The sequence below is a fragment of the Etheostoma spectabile genome, chromosome 17, assembly GCF_008692095.1.
Source record: "Etheostoma spectabile isolate EspeVRDwgs_2016 chromosome 17, UIUC_Espe_1.0, whole genome shotgun sequence".
NCBI lineage: Eukaryota > Metazoa > Chordata > Actinopteri > Perciformes > Percidae > Etheostoma > Etheostoma spectabile.
The window spans coordinates 23,913,282-23,928,384 of record NC_045749.1 but is presented as its reverse complement, the minus strand read 5'-3'; the positions used below and the strand labels follow the sequence as shown (position 1 = coordinate 23,928,384).

Sequence of the window (15,103 nt, the reverse complement as noted above, 5' to 3'; positions counted from 1 at the left end):
TCAGGAACAAGTTTCGGGATCTATTTTAGTAAAATATGAGATCGTATTCTGAACAAGACGCCATGACAGTCTGGCTTTGAATTTCCGGAGAAACCAGATCCACCTGACGCTTTTGTCCAATCATTGGCAGTCTGTGTCACTTCAGTGTGTTCTGAGGCACTCGGGGAGGCGGTTAGTCCGACGGCCTTTTCTGCCAACGGTCAGACGTCAGGTTCTTAACATAATGAACATCTCTTTGTGTGTACGTGTATTTGTGTGTGTGCGTGTATTTGTGTGTGTGTAGGGACCGTGTATCATGTGTGTGGCAGACAGTGCGAGACCATCTCTGCCATCTCTGCGTCCACCCCAACGAGAGCTGCTTCCTGGTGGAGAGGGCTGTGGTGGGACTCCTTCGTCTCGCAATCCGCCTGCTACGACGAGAAGACGTCAGCTCTCAGGTAAACCATACTCACACACTCACTCACACACTCACTCACAAACACACACACTCACATACACACAAACTGTCCCAGACTGTCACAGCGGTGAGACTGAAAGGTCAGCCTAAGTCCAAACAGCTGGTGGGCGTTGTGTCTTGTTGATGTCCTTGACCAGCACACTGACTAGAGCCCTGCACAGGCTTAAAATGGTGGCCCCAGCCCTAGCCCGGCCTGGCTCGGCCCGGCCCTGGCCCGAGATGTCAGACTCGAGCCCACCCTTGACCTACAGCTCATCAGAATTCTCGGCCCCGCTGTAGCCCAATACACAGCCTTGTTTTTAATGGCAAAGTAATTATATCTCGTTTTGTAAATTAGATCATTTATAAAAATGTTTGTTAAAGTTTTTGTTTTTTAAAATGTTGACAGAAGCCAACAGTGAGTAGTTTGTTTGTTTGATCAATTTAGCGTCTTAACCCTTGTATAGTATTCAGGTCAAATTGACCCATTTCAAATTTTTACAACAAGAAATAGTTACTTTTTTCTACGTGCAAATCAATGGCCTTACCTTATTTCCTGTGATAAACATGGATTCCTGACTCAATTTAAACAATTATTCTGGATATGACCACTTATGTTTTTAAAACCCCTAATAAGTCATGGGTCAGTTTGACCCGAGGGATATGAGAGGGTCCCAAAAGTGAAGACAGTACAAGGGTTAAATCAGTATTCCTGACAATTCTTTGATCACTATAATTATGCGTGAACCTTTGATTAAAAAAAAAACAACCTGAATCGGTGCAGGCAACACTGAGTATCTGCATCTACGTGTACAAGCTTCCACTGAGCTAAAACCGCAGTGGTCGGGGCAAGTTTTAGAGTGCCTTATGCCTCTTAATAAACACAAAATGCAATAAGCCTTCACATAACTGGGACACATTCAAAATGTTCAGGTGGCTGCTTTGATCGTAAAACATTTCCAAGCTGACCTTACGTTCGTCACTTAAGTCATTGATGGTCCATGATGATAGGGGTGAGTCATGCTATCACATTCACATTGATGACCTACAGTATAATGTAATGACGCTTTCAAAGGTAATTCTTATTGCACTGGATTGCCTTAGATGGCCGCCCTACTTTCCCAGTTAGAACGCTGTTTGAACACTAAGATCATGAAAACTCCTCCATTGTGCTTAAACAGACTCTGTGAGATGGGTTCTGATAAGGAGAGAAATGTAATGCTGACCTGACCTCTTTAGGTGGGTGACCTACATTAAACCCCATGATCTAATACTCACTTATCAGTTTTGAATCTCCACATCTTTTTTTGTTTGTTTGTATGTAAAAAACAGTTTGACCTCTTAATACATAAGATCAAGTTTACAATATTCTTTCAAAATGTTCATGAGGCATTAAAGTGGAAATCTATCTTTTTCATTCAGTCACATGCCATTTTAAATCAAATGATGTGACTGGTGGACTGAAAGGAATATTCAAGATGCATGTCAAGACGTGTGTTCATGAAAATACCGCAAACATCCTCCACACAATTAGACAAACATCTTTCTCACATATTTCAGATTGATTTATTAATTTAAATGTTAACTGGGGGAGAGTATTTCTAATGTTTGTGACCATGACTGTAGGCGTTAAAATATAGGGAGTTAATAAAGACAAAAATGTAAAGGAGCAAGTAGTAGAAAATGTGAATTAAATGTTAAGAAAATCCGTTAGATTTAGTGTTGAGTAATTGTTTAGTTTCAACTCATCAGTTCTCAGCTGAGCTAATGTTGAAACCAGATGATCAGTGAAATCAGAGAAAACTGATTATGTCATGAGACCAGAACTGAAGGCTGCTTCGATATTTTTGCTTTTTCAAATATACTTGTATTTTTTTTTTTTTATAAATGCACTGAAATTAAGATAGAATTGAAGAATGTACAAGATCCTACAAAAAGTAAAAGCTGCAAGCAGTGAAGAACTGGCTCTCACCCAGCGGCACGGCCGATGGATACGATGTATTGCAACCACTTCCTGTTTTGCAGCGTGACGTGAGATTTTGCCGCCTTGACACGCCTGCATCGTTGGAGATAACCACAAAAGCTTTGATATTTATGTTTGGCAAGGTCTCTACATTGTACTGACCAATTTTGAAGTAAATCGGATTCAGGAGGAGTGCGTTAAATTACAGCGGCTGCAAATGGTCCAAAACGTCCAAAAGATTCAAAGTGAATCAAAAATGGCTGACTTCCTGTTGAGTTTAGGCTATGGCTCCAAGAAGCTTTTTTGTTAGTCTGGTTATGATACATTTGCTTACCAAACTTCAAACGTTTCATTTCATGAAACGCACTGCAGGAGCTACTTCTTTGAAATTTTGAAGGGGGCACTATGGAGCTAATTTACCTCACTACAGCAAGATCTCCATATTTGTATTTCAGGGCTGATCTTCTCTCCCCATGTGCCCCCACAGGTTCTCCTCTCGCTGCGTCTCCTCCTGATGATGAAGCCCCCCGTCCTGGCCCGGGTCAGCAGGGAGGTGGCCTATGGCCTCCATGAGCTGCTGAAGACCAACGCCGCTAACATCCACTGTACAAACGACTGGTTCACGCTCTTCTCCCTGCTGGAGTGCATCGGAGCGGGGGTGAAACCTCCTGCCTCCTTTCAGCTCACCTCCAGCACACCAGACAGTGACACAGGTTCAAAATGTCTTTCTACACTAATGAGCACATATTACATTACACATGGTTTAAAACATGGTTTGGGTGGAAAACCTCCATTTCTAGTGAGTAAACGGAAAAAACGTTTTATTTTATGCAAAAGGATCATCAATGACGGTTTTTAATGGATTTGAAAAATGTCTTGATATTGTAAAATTAGCAGATTGCTTTAAAGCTATTGTTGTAAAAGCTGTTTTAAGCACAATAAAGCTGTTTAACAAAAAGAAAGTAGTGACATTTATGAAAGACAGACTTTTGACCCACATTTTTGTGCAGAAAAATATATATGTGTGCTTTGTGTCTCCAGGAGCCCAGTCAGATAGCGAGCTGCCATCTCCTCATCTTAGCGAAGTGAGTTTAGAGCGTGGCTACACGTCTGACTCCGGGGTCTACACCGAGCACAGCAAGACCAGGATCCCTCGCTCAGCAACAGATGTGGACGTAGCAAGCAGTGGATGGCTAGTGGTCAGCATCACACACACACACACACACACACACACACACACACACACACACACTCTGTATAACATCCTTAGTCACATCTGCAGATTCACATATAAACCAATGTGGTGCTCTAACATAAGAAATATGTGTTGTCTGTATAGTGTTTGATGAAATTTGGATGCATATTTGTATTCATGTGATTTGTGTTGTTTCCCAGGTTGGGAAAGATGACCTGGAGCTGAGTAAGACCCATCTTGTCAACTCTAAAGCTCAGTTGAATCACCCGCTTGTCAACCAGTACAGTCTGACGCTGGGCCAGGACTTGGGCCAGCACGACACCAAGTCCCTCATCAAGTGTGTGGAAACGCTGTCGTTCATCGTCCGCGATGCCGCCCACGTCACCCCGGACAACTTTGAGCTGTGTGTTCGAGCTATACGAGTGTTTGTGGAGGCCAGCCTCAACGGAGGTGAGACATTGAAAAACAATTTAAATTTCACAGGAGCTATTTAAAATTGGGTGGCAGTAGCAAAGTCTGTAGTGAGGTGGGTTGGGCATCGGAGGGTCTCTGGTTCAAGTCCCCGTACGGACCAAAGTATGGAGGGTGGACTGGTAGCTGGAGAGATGCCAGTTCACCTCCTGGGCACTGCCAAGGTGCTCTTGAGAAAGGCACCAAACCCCCCCCCCCAACTGCTCAGGGCACTGGTCCAGCAGTCACAGCCACCCTCACAATGATATCTCTCCATTAATGCATGTGTAGGACCTGAGCGTGCGTGCGTGCGTGCGTGCGTGCGTGCGTGCGTGCGTGCGTGCGTGCGTGTGTGTGTGTGTATTTCAGGCCGTGGTTTTAGTGCGAAATAACAGTGTAAATTTCAGAGTTTTATTATCTACTTAACCTGTAAACTCCATGGTGACTGACTCACGCCAGAGATAAAGTTAAAAATCCTACAACCTGACAGGTTTATAGTAGCAACCCTGTGCCTTCAGTCTGCTATGCCCCCCACCCCCCACATTCCCTCTCCCTCTCTCCGCCCTTCAACTTTCTTGTCATCTGCCCCTCAAACTCCCTCCTCCCCTTTTTCCATTCATCCCTCTTGTGCTGTTTGTGCTTTACAGTATGACAGGGATTAGGGTTGAGATATGGCAGTGGTGTACTTGTGCTTTGGCATAGCTGTTGACCTATTCATTTTCTCCTGATGCTTCAGGCCATCGGATACATGCTGTCAACCGAGCTTTACACAGGCGAACAAAAGCGCTGGGTTGATCAAAGCACTGGGCTAAAGGCATGGCGCTAATCTGTACAAGATGCTAATAGAAAGAGCAAAACCTTTATTCAGCGTTGTGGTCTGACTTGAGATCTTATTGTTACGGGTGGTTTCAAGTTTAATTGAAAACTTTTTGGAAATGGTCCATAGCTCGGTGGTTGTTTGGAGCATCAGGCCATCTAGGGTGTGATCCGAACATGACTAGCTTTTGTGGCATGATAATGGGCCAAACTATTTAACTCAGGGGCGTGGCTCATACTAGTAAGAATGGTGTGTAGTGAAAATGTTATTTTGTTTGATGTTTGTCATTAACCATTACTGAGTCTTTTCTGGTGCTTCAGTCAGTTTAAAAGTGAAGTCTGCTTTCATTCATTTAATCTCTACCTGTAGTTTTAGATCCTAAACAAGATACGATTTATCTTCTTTAATAATTTGCTTCCTCAGGTTACCGCAACCACGATAAGAAGAAGAGCCACAAGTATGACTCGTCCAAGTCCCGGATGAGAAAGAAGGCCGGGGGAAGGGACAAGGAGGGGGGAGGTGGCCCGAGGCGAGGTGGCAGCAGGGCGTCCAGCCAGCGTCCGTCACGTTCCCACAGCGACGAGGAGGAGGACGAGGGTGTCCCGGCCAGCTACCACACGGTGTCATTACAGGTTAGTCAGGACGTAAGTACAACAGCACTCCTGACCCTTCTAGCTTCTGTTGATTTGAGTGGACATTGAGTGCAGGTGTAGCTTTATATTCTGACCAAAATGAAAATGTTGCATAGTGAAGCTTTCCCCACAGTGTCAAGTGGAACAAAGACAAGTTTGTTCCTGAGACTTAGGTTCATAAAGGCCAAAATGAGAAGTTCATTGTCAGAGCGCCACCATCTGGCTAAATTGATCCAAATTTAACACTGCCCGCCCGATGAATGGTTCTTAGATATTCAAATGACACACACACACACACACACACACACACACAGATTCCTCTCTTTATAGTTATAGATTAGTTATACATGTATTTTTGAGTTTTCAATTGTTTAAAAAAAAAACTTTAATTATTAGTGACTCACCTGAAGGGCTGCACATATATAAATGAACCTCAGTCTTTATTAGAAATTGTAATGACAGTATAGAGTGAAGTGGAATTCTGCTAGGGCTGGACAATATTAGGGCAATATTAAATTGCGATTATTTTGACTGATATTGCGATTGTGATACGATTCACGATAGTGGAGGAAATGATCGTTTTGGTATCATTGTTCTCATTTTTCATTGAAAATGATTAACTTTGAAGGAAATTAAAATTATTATAGTGTGATCTGTACCAAACAAAGATTTTGTTACTTTACTTTGTAGGATATGATTTGTAGACCAGGACGTCTCTACAGCACCACAATACTTCATTCAGAATGCTTTGACACATATTTTGGGATTAATTATGCAGCCCTAAATTCTGCATCTTTTTACAATTTGATTCACACAGTTTGCAAACTTATTGATTGAGAGCTAATACCTTAAAGATGTCAAAAGTTACATCATTTAATGTCTAACATATAATTCAGGAAAATGCCCGTTACCTGGTTGGATCTAATATGACTTTAAAGGTCCCATGGTATGAACATTTCACTTTATGAGTTTTTTTTTACATTAATATGAGTTCCCAGTGGCTAGAAATTGTGATAGGTGTAAACCCTAGGTATCCCACTCTGCCTTTGAGAAAATGAATGCTCAGATGATAACCCTTTCTCTGGTTTGCCTGCCCAGAGAATCCCCCCCCCCCCCCCCCCCCCATTAGAGAGAGAGAACATGGCTTTCAAACAAGCAAAGTGGCAGTTGGTCTGGCTGAATTTTGGGAAAGAGACTTCAGATACAGTATTAGGGGACCACTAAGGTCTATATAAAGAGACTTCATATACAGTATTAGGGGACCACTAAGGTCTATATAAAGAGACTTCAGATACAGTATTAGGGGACCACTAAGGTCTATATAAAGAGACTTCAGATACAGTATTAGGGGACCACTAAGGTCCATATAAAAGAGTCTTCAGATACAGTATTAGGGACCACTAAGGTCTATATAAAGAGACTTCAGATACAGTATTAGGGGACTACTAAGGTCTATATAAAAGAGTCTTCAGATACAGTATTAGAGGACCACTAAGGGGTATATAAAACACACTTCAGATACAGTATTAGGGGACCACTAAGGTCTATATAAAAGAGTCTTCAGATACAGTATTAGGGACCACTAAGGTCTATATAAAAGAGTCTTCAGATACAGTATTAGGGACCACTAAGGTTTACATAAAGAGACTTCAGATACAGTATTAGGGACCACTAAGGTTTACATAAAGAGACTTCAGATACAGTATTAGGGACCACTAAGGTCTATATAAAGAGACTTCAGATACAGTATTAGGGGACCACTAAGGTCTATATAAAAGCATCCAAAGTGTACCATGTCATGGGACCTTTAATAATTGTCGCCATCTTGACTCAGAATTCATTTAGCTTCACTTGACTGTGCCATCCTCCCACACTTCCCATTTGGATTTCTACTGTAGATAGTAAAGCCATACATTGTGTGATTGTTAACATTGGTGTGGGTATGTGTGGCCTTCCAGCTGTTAGACCTGATGCACACTCTCCACACACGGGCTGCCAGCATCTACAGCTCCTGGGCAGAGGAGCAGCGCCACCGGGAGGCTGCAGGAAGGAAGATCGAGGCCGACTCCCAGACTCTGTGGACCAGCTGCTGGTGCCCGCTGCTGCAAGGTAGGTCCAAATATCACAGTATACACCAGATAGACCTTCTCATGCAGCCCACTACAAAGGTTCTTGTAAATAGTACCTTAATGAAGCTTTTAACATTTGTGTTGTCTTCCCATTGTCTATGATCTTCAGGAGTTTTACACCTTTAAAAACCTAGGGGGATCATGTTAGATGATACATTAAAGTGTTAATGCACTTAATGTTGCTCCTGCCAGTATGTCTCTGATGAGATGAGAAAGATGAACTGTATCGGCTGTTTAGTAAATTCACCGGAATATACATACATACATTACACAGACTGGTATTACTCCGCATGGACATACTAAAGTTGCATGTATTAACTGCCATTAACCAACAAAATTGCTGAGGAGATCGATAGAGATTGATAAAAAGTGGAGAATAGCATGCTTATTTGGCAGATTGAATAACAGGCTGTAGGTCAGTTTGAACTCCACTACGGCTCATGAGTGTTATATTGTTGCCCACCCCAGGCATTGCTTGGCTGTGCTGTGATGCCAGGCGACAGGTTCGGATGCAGGCCCTGACCTACCTCCAGAGGGCGCTGCTGGTCCACGATCTGCAGACACTCGATGCAACTGAGTGGGAGTCCTGCTTCAATAAGGTAAGAAAGAAGCTACATGTCTGCACTCACTATACAATCCTCTTATCCTCTTATTACACAGAGCTGACAGTGGATATTACAAACCAACTCATTTAATCTCATGCAGTCCCTTTCTTTACACTGTTCAATTCCACTTCTGACTTTTTTTGTGTGTCTGTGTGCGTGTGCAGGTGCTTTTCCCCCTGCTGACTAAGCTGCTTGACAACATCAGTCCAGCTGATGTGGGCGGTATGGAGGAGACCAGGATGAGAGCCTGCACACTCCTCTCCAAGGTTCAAAGCAACACACACTGCAGCACACCCTAACAACCAGCAGCCATGCTTTCACATGAGCAGAGGATTTGGATGTCTGTCACTAGCCATGTTTTCATCCTCACGTTTTTATGCAAATTAGGTCCTATTTAAGGAAAAAGGCTTCATTGAAACCGTAAAATTCAATTGAATTTTATGAATATCGACACAATATTTGGACGTTTTATCTCATCTTTATCTGGTGTTAGCCTCGTCTCACGGCTGTTTGTGATCGGCCAAGATGAGCGGACACACACACACACACACACTGAAGATAAATGAGAACTGGTCGCTAAATGGCAGGGGGACATAATTTCATGTAGGATATTGACGTAAAACCACATTGCACATTGTAAAGTTATTTTATGAATGAAGTAGACATATTAAAGACCTGAGGGACAATTCAATGTCAGTTTTAAATCATTTACAATTTCCTAATTGTCTCCATCTGTTGAAAGCCTGACCCTCGTCTTCACTTTCCCTGTTAGCTTTTATTTGTTCTTTGTTTAATTTCCATAACTATAGCAGACTACTTCAAAAATAAAGTGAATGTACAATGAAGAAGAAATCTCCTGCTACCTTTTACCTGGCTGGATACTCACTAACACAGGCTTTTCAGGTGTTACGCCGAAATCTGTGACCCGTCAGAATGTGTGACTGTAGCGGCGTCTAGCCGCCGTAGATCAGTCTGGGACCCGGCCAACGCCATTCATAAACACTACATAAAAATAGCGTTTGTTTCACTGTTAGTCTTGTTTCCTGTTACTGGTCATTCATGGTCATCAGATGAAAAATGAACCAGTTTAATCAGCATTTAAAAGCTCGGAGCTCGTAGTTCTGTCCTTGCTGGGGCTGATGTGGGATTGTTTCCTCTCGTCCAGGTTTTCCTGCAACACCTGTCTCCTCTGCTGTCCCTGCCGACCTTTGCTGCCCTGTGGCTCACCATTCTGGATTTCATGGACAAGTACATGCACGCAGGATCCAGTGACTTACTGGTGAGGATAGGGTTAATACTAACATGCAGTGTTGAGATGGGATTACAGCTAACTCATATATTAGACATGTATTAGATAACTATCTCATTATCTAACACATTACAGAATTGCACTATCATGCTACTTGCACACTGGTTACTTCATATTTAATATTATACATGCTTTATTTAGTTATACATACTATGTATGTAGACTGTACATTTTATTATTCTATTGACGTGAAACTCTTGGTATCAGCCTTACAAAGTCATCGTTAACTCTTTAAATAGTCTGCCATCAGTGTAGATACATCCTTCTCTTCTCTCTGTGTTCATTCACTATATGTTGTCGTTCATCTATCATTATTATATCTGATCCAACATCGGTGAGTAGTCTCTCAGAGACTGAAGAGTGTTAAAGTATAGAGAAACCTCTGGTGGCTGAAAGTGTTTTGGCAGCCTGTGAATTATTTGTATATATCATTATATAATATATTTGTTGGTGTAGTTGGAGGCCATCCCTGAGTCTCTGAAGAACATGCTGCTGGTGATGGACACCGCCGGGATCTTCCACAGCGCTGACTCCAGGACCGGGTACTCAGACCTGTGGGAAATCACCTGGGAACGAATCGTCTGCTTCCTGCCTCACCTGAGGGAGGAGCTCTTCAAACAGACCGTCATACCAGGTACACGGCCGGCCTCCTCAGCTTTCTCACCTTTGGATGTTCCAGACAACACGATGCTGGTCTGAGAAGGTCCACGCTTTGATGTAACGATGTAGTGAAACTGATCTTTCTCCTGAATCCTCTTCGCTTTTAGATCCAGTACCCGGTCCTCCAGCAGAACCCGTGCAGCCGCCACCCTCAGCAGGCCAGCCTTCATCCCCTCAGGTGTCTCCACCACCTGTCCATCCGCCCTCCCCGGTCCCAGCCCCCCCTGCAGAGACACAGACCCCCAGCAGGCCAGCATCCCCCCAGGAGCCCCAACCAGCCAGTGCCAACGGTAACACTGCTACACACCCAGAGACACGTTAGCTAGCACGACCGGCACGTCCACACGAGACAAGCCTCCCGTGATCGTGCACAGCCGCCTCCCACAGTTTGCCAGTATGAATAAAAGAATTTCACTTAATTCTAATTATTAATTTCTTGTTTTGATCAATATCTAGTAATAATTAACCCACTCACTAGGCCTATAGCAATTTTATTAATTGTCTAATTACAGTATTTTTTAGCAATCACCAGTTCTTTATTTAATCACAGTTAATTGCTAACATTAGGTGTATGAATGCTAATAGTCGGTAGTAAGTTAATTTAAGAAAAATATACTTATATACATGTTTTATAGTAACAACAGAGGCGTGGTTTACTTCTCTGGGCTGTGTACTTCAGTTTTTACACCATCTGGGTCACATGACATGGTGATATAACCAGAAGATTTATCCTGGGATTTATTGAAAGCTGATTTTCTTTTTCTTTTTTTATAAATACATGAATGAATATCTTTAAATTTGACTGAAAGAGACAATTATCAGGGTTTCCGCTGGGCCTTAAGAAGTCTGAAATGAAAAAATCTAAATTTTAGGCCTTAAAAAGTCTTAAAGCCGCTCAAGTCTAAAATAATTTGAAACAAGTCTTCATTTTCCTACGGCCATGCAACGCCTCTAAGGCTCTGTTTTATTCTGTGGTCTTCTAGTTCTTTCTTTCACAAGTCCAAATATAAGTCAGTGTATTACAACTTGTTGGAAGCCATTAAAACGTCTCTTCTCTGTCTTGTAGGGTCAGACCGCTCCTCTCCAGTCCCCACCTCACCCCCCCCCATGCCCGTGCCGCTAACGACGTCCCCCGCCCAGGCTCCCTCCCCCCTGAGCCAGTCCCCCCTCATCCTGCAACCCCTGGCCTCCCCCCTGCAGGTGGGGGTCCCGCCCATGTCCCTGCCGATCATCCTGAACCCCGCCCTGATCGAGGCCACGTCCCCGGTGCCGCTGCTGCCCAGTCCCAGAGCCACGAGCCCTTCTGACCAGGTCAAGTAAGGGAACTGGAGCCCCACCCCCCCACTCTGTCATCCTTCAGACCACCGTAACTGGATCCAACTGACTTCTACTAGAACTCCAACAGCGCGTCATCAGGTTTTTAAATGATGTCATCTTGTATGTAGAAGAAGACAAATAGATGTGACACCATTTTATTTATAGGAGAAATCCCCCCCCCCATTCTTTGTGCCATTTTTGTGTTTGGTTTATTCTTCTTCCTGTGGATGGATGACTAGATGGAGACAATAGGACATCATGTCCAGATAGGTGGGGACAGAAAATGCAGGTTGAAAGTGATAATAGGAAAAATCTGATTTATTCTTTTAATATTCAAGCCCTTGTTGTAACCCACTCAAGCTGTAGCTTACAACCAGGGCTGGACCCTCCAGAGAAGACAGGGACAATGGGGGTGTTTTGGCCGCCTGGGACGAGTGTTGGACTTAAGTTGTACTACACAATGGGAGCATTTTATTGGCTGAGCCCAGAATTTTAAATTCAATGCATTATGTGTTTTAGACCAATACAATAAAATACAAATTCCAGTTCCGTATTTCCCACCACAGTTTATTCCCGGGGGTGTTAACCGTCTTTAAATCTCATAAAGACCCAGAGCTAGCACTGCGTTAGTCCGCCTGTCGATACTGAGTCCTCTGCCCCGCGCGTGGCTCTCAGCTCCGATCCCATTGGTTCCTGCTGAAGATGTCAATCTTTAAGAACACCTCCCAAAAGCATACTTCAATTTTTATTTAAAATGGCTCAATTGTTTCCTACAACAGCTGGTCACTGTTGGTTTTAACAAACGTTACTCAAACAGGAAATAGAAATAATTTGTGGGGACTATTTTCAGTGGCGGATTAATCCACATTTGGTGCTCTAGTGCGTATTTGTGGCATATTTGTGGGGTTGAGTCAAAATAAATACAACGTGTGTGTGTTCATGGTGATGAAGGCAGATGTCACCCAGTGTGTTTTTAATAGTTTTCGCCAACAACGGATCTCGGCACAAAGGAAGAAGATAACCCCCCCCCCCCCGAACTTGATATGACCAGGCTGACCTCATGGCTTTGCTCACACACCTGTGCTTTATGCTAATCTAGAGATTTTTGAGGAAGGGACATTAAAGATCCACACAGGAAAGATATTTCTTTTCAATTGTGCATGAGCTTCCCCCCCCCCCCCCGACCGCAAACAACAAGCTTTGATGTTAGACACCTTATGAAGTCCTCTTCCACTGAGGACAGAGGCACGTGAAGCCTTCTGAGATGGACGGGAGACGTCCCATCAACATTCCACCATGTAGAGACTGGAGGGTGCAGGGGGCTCGGCTCGAGGACAGTTAGAGCCAAATAGGGACTTTTATGGTTTATGATAAGTCTAACGACTCCGAGTTGAGAATTGATGTCATGTCATCATGTTTGTGTCGCTCGCTGCAACAGTCCGCACATGATTAACCCCGGGGCCGGGGCAGCCGGCCACCTCATCCGTTAAATGAGATCATTACTGAACACCTACCACTGATTTTATAGCACCGGAGTACTTTGAAAAACAGCCATCTGTTTGGTTTTTCTGCAGGTTATTTCAAGTTGTATGATAAAAATAAATGAAGTTCAATAAATGTATTCATCCTCAGTGGAGCCATTAGAAAGTATACAGTAGAGCCCAGAGGACTAGGTCTTTGTTCCAGACTGACGCTTTGCTCTGATTCAGACACACTCCGGGGCGTTTGACGTGCAGTTCAGGTCCTCTGAGCTGGCCTGGAGGCGGTCTGGGGATCTCGGTCCACGTGATAGGAAATCATATGGAAATCATGTGATTTTAATTCAGAACGTAGACTCTTCAATCCATCTGCTAAGATCTGTGTTGTAGGTAATATCGTATGAAAAGAAGTTGAAACGGATGTGTGAGCTGTCATTTAAAAACGTAGTGACCACACGTCACTCCTTTTCTTCTCCCGTTGGGATCTGTTTGTCACTATTTCTGACTTGTGACATTATTATGATTTTTTTTTTTGACCTGACTTGATCCATCACATAGGACAGACTACATTTTAACAACATGAATACAAAACATAAAACCTCCAATCTAATTTCTGATGTGGCTCCCCTTTGAATTAAAGGAGAGTTACACACACGGTCGATGAAGAAACGGCCACACAGGTTTAATATGTAATATGTAACCATGTTTCCATCCTACATGGATCTTCATCAGCCGTCATAGAGCCTGGCAGCCTATTGCTGTGCATGATGTATATGGTTTCCATTTCTCAAACATGTAAACCACTGTGAATGATCTACTCAACAGAGTGGGATTTAGATGATTAGTGTTCAGTACAGTGTTGTTGTGCTATAAATTCGGCGGTATGAAACGTTTCTACGGTATGAATTCAGTTATGGTTACATCTCCCAACGAGGCGCTGGGCCGCTACAGTTCTCTTCCATAGACCCTGTTCTTGCATGCTGATTGTGCCTTGTGTACATTGACATGACCCCGATAAACTGATGGAGACTAATTCACCATGTTAATGCCAAATGTGACGTAGACAGCTTAGCATCCGCTCAGCGTGGCCCCGGGGTTCTCTCAGCGATGTTAAATGTTATTTATTGAGTTGGGAAAGAAGAGATTACCTTTTCCGTAGTACAGCTGGCAGTCAGGTGACACTACAGCCTTACAGAGCCACCGACAGGAGACATTTTGTAAGCGGTGTTGATTTGTTGTAGGGGACTCTTGGCAGCAGCTGAGTCTTGCTTGAAAAGGAAATTAAATGAATATGTGTATATATAAATAAAAGGTAAAGTACTTTTTACTATGTAATAAATATAATGTAAAGAAAGTGCTTATTCTGGTGTTGGTGTTGTTTTTTACACTGAAATACAGACGTGTTCAGATCTTATCTTAGCACAAGGAGTCCTCCTGAGACTACATTTACACGTTATAACAGGAGGTAACAGTTCATCTTAACATTCACCACATCACACACACACACACACACACACACACACACACACACACACACACACACACACACACACACACACACACACACACACACACACACACACACACACACACGCACACGCACACGCACACACGGACCGAACACATTTCAAAAAATGGAATTAGAAAGGGTTTTGTGCGGCGGAGCACCTTTAAATGCAACCTGTATCCTCTGATGTCCCTCCTCCATCTTGCTCCTCGGGAGGCTCGGCCGGTTGGTGTAAAGTTATTGTGGATTTAAAGTCCTCTAGTTTAATTAATATTCATATAAACTCTCCACGGTATCAGACTGACAGTTGAGTTGAGACTTCTTCGCCAAACTATGTGCTAATCCTCCTAATCATCTCCACCTCTGGCTGGTTCATCTGTACCATGAAGCACAGAGTCCTAGAAAACCAATTATGGAAATCATATCTGTACGGTGTTACCATGCCACCGCATGTGCAGGGTCACTGAAACTCCGGATTTACCCGCCGAGTCATTCTTCTGGGGTTGTTTTGGAGAAAGTAACTCAAAAGGAGTGTAAAGGGTTACACTTCAAAGACAGTAATATTTTAATATAACTACTCTCAAATGACAGTAACTGGTATGCTA

At 43.2% G+C, this 15,103-nt stretch overlaps 1 protein-coding gene across 5 annotated transcripts in view; it reads left to right on the top strand.

Annotated features, from left to right (window-relative positions):
• gbf1 (golgi brefeldin A resistant guanine nucleotide exchange factor 1) overlaps nucleotides 1–13,117 on the top strand; it is an 87,595-nt gene extending 74,478 nt beyond the window's left edge. For 2 of the 5 annotated variants that reach the window (XM_032541935.1, XM_032541934.1), the window contains exons 30-41: nucleotides 284–437; nucleotides 2,887–3,112; nucleotides 3,441–3,598; nucleotides 3,795–4,044; nucleotides 5,285–5,505; nucleotides 7,452–7,602; nucleotides 8,091–8,221; nucleotides 8,392–8,493; nucleotides 9,393–9,506; nucleotides 9,993–10,170; nucleotides 10,304–10,486; nucleotides 11,263–13,117. In XM_032541935.1, the coding sequence (XP_032397826.1) occupies nucleotides 284–437; nucleotides 2,887–3,112; nucleotides 3,441–3,598; nucleotides 3,795–4,044; nucleotides 5,285–5,505; nucleotides 7,452–7,602; nucleotides 8,091–8,221; nucleotides 8,392–8,493; nucleotides 9,393–9,506; nucleotides 9,993–10,170; nucleotides 10,304–10,486; nucleotides 11,263–11,516 (2,122 nt within the window). In that variant the 3' untranslated portion in view covers nucleotides 11,517–13,117. The remainder of the gene's footprint in view (nucleotides 1–283; nucleotides 438–2,886; nucleotides 3,113–3,440; nucleotides 3,599–3,794; nucleotides 4,045–5,284; nucleotides 5,506–7,451; nucleotides 7,603–8,090; nucleotides 8,222–8,391; nucleotides 8,494–9,392; nucleotides 9,507–9,992; nucleotides 10,171–10,303; nucleotides 10,487–11,262) is intronic. The other 3 variants (XM_032541937.1, XM_032541939.1, XM_032541938.1) reach the window with 2 other exon arrangements.
• The last annotated feature ends 1,986 nt before the right edge of the window (nucleotides 13,118–15,103 follow it).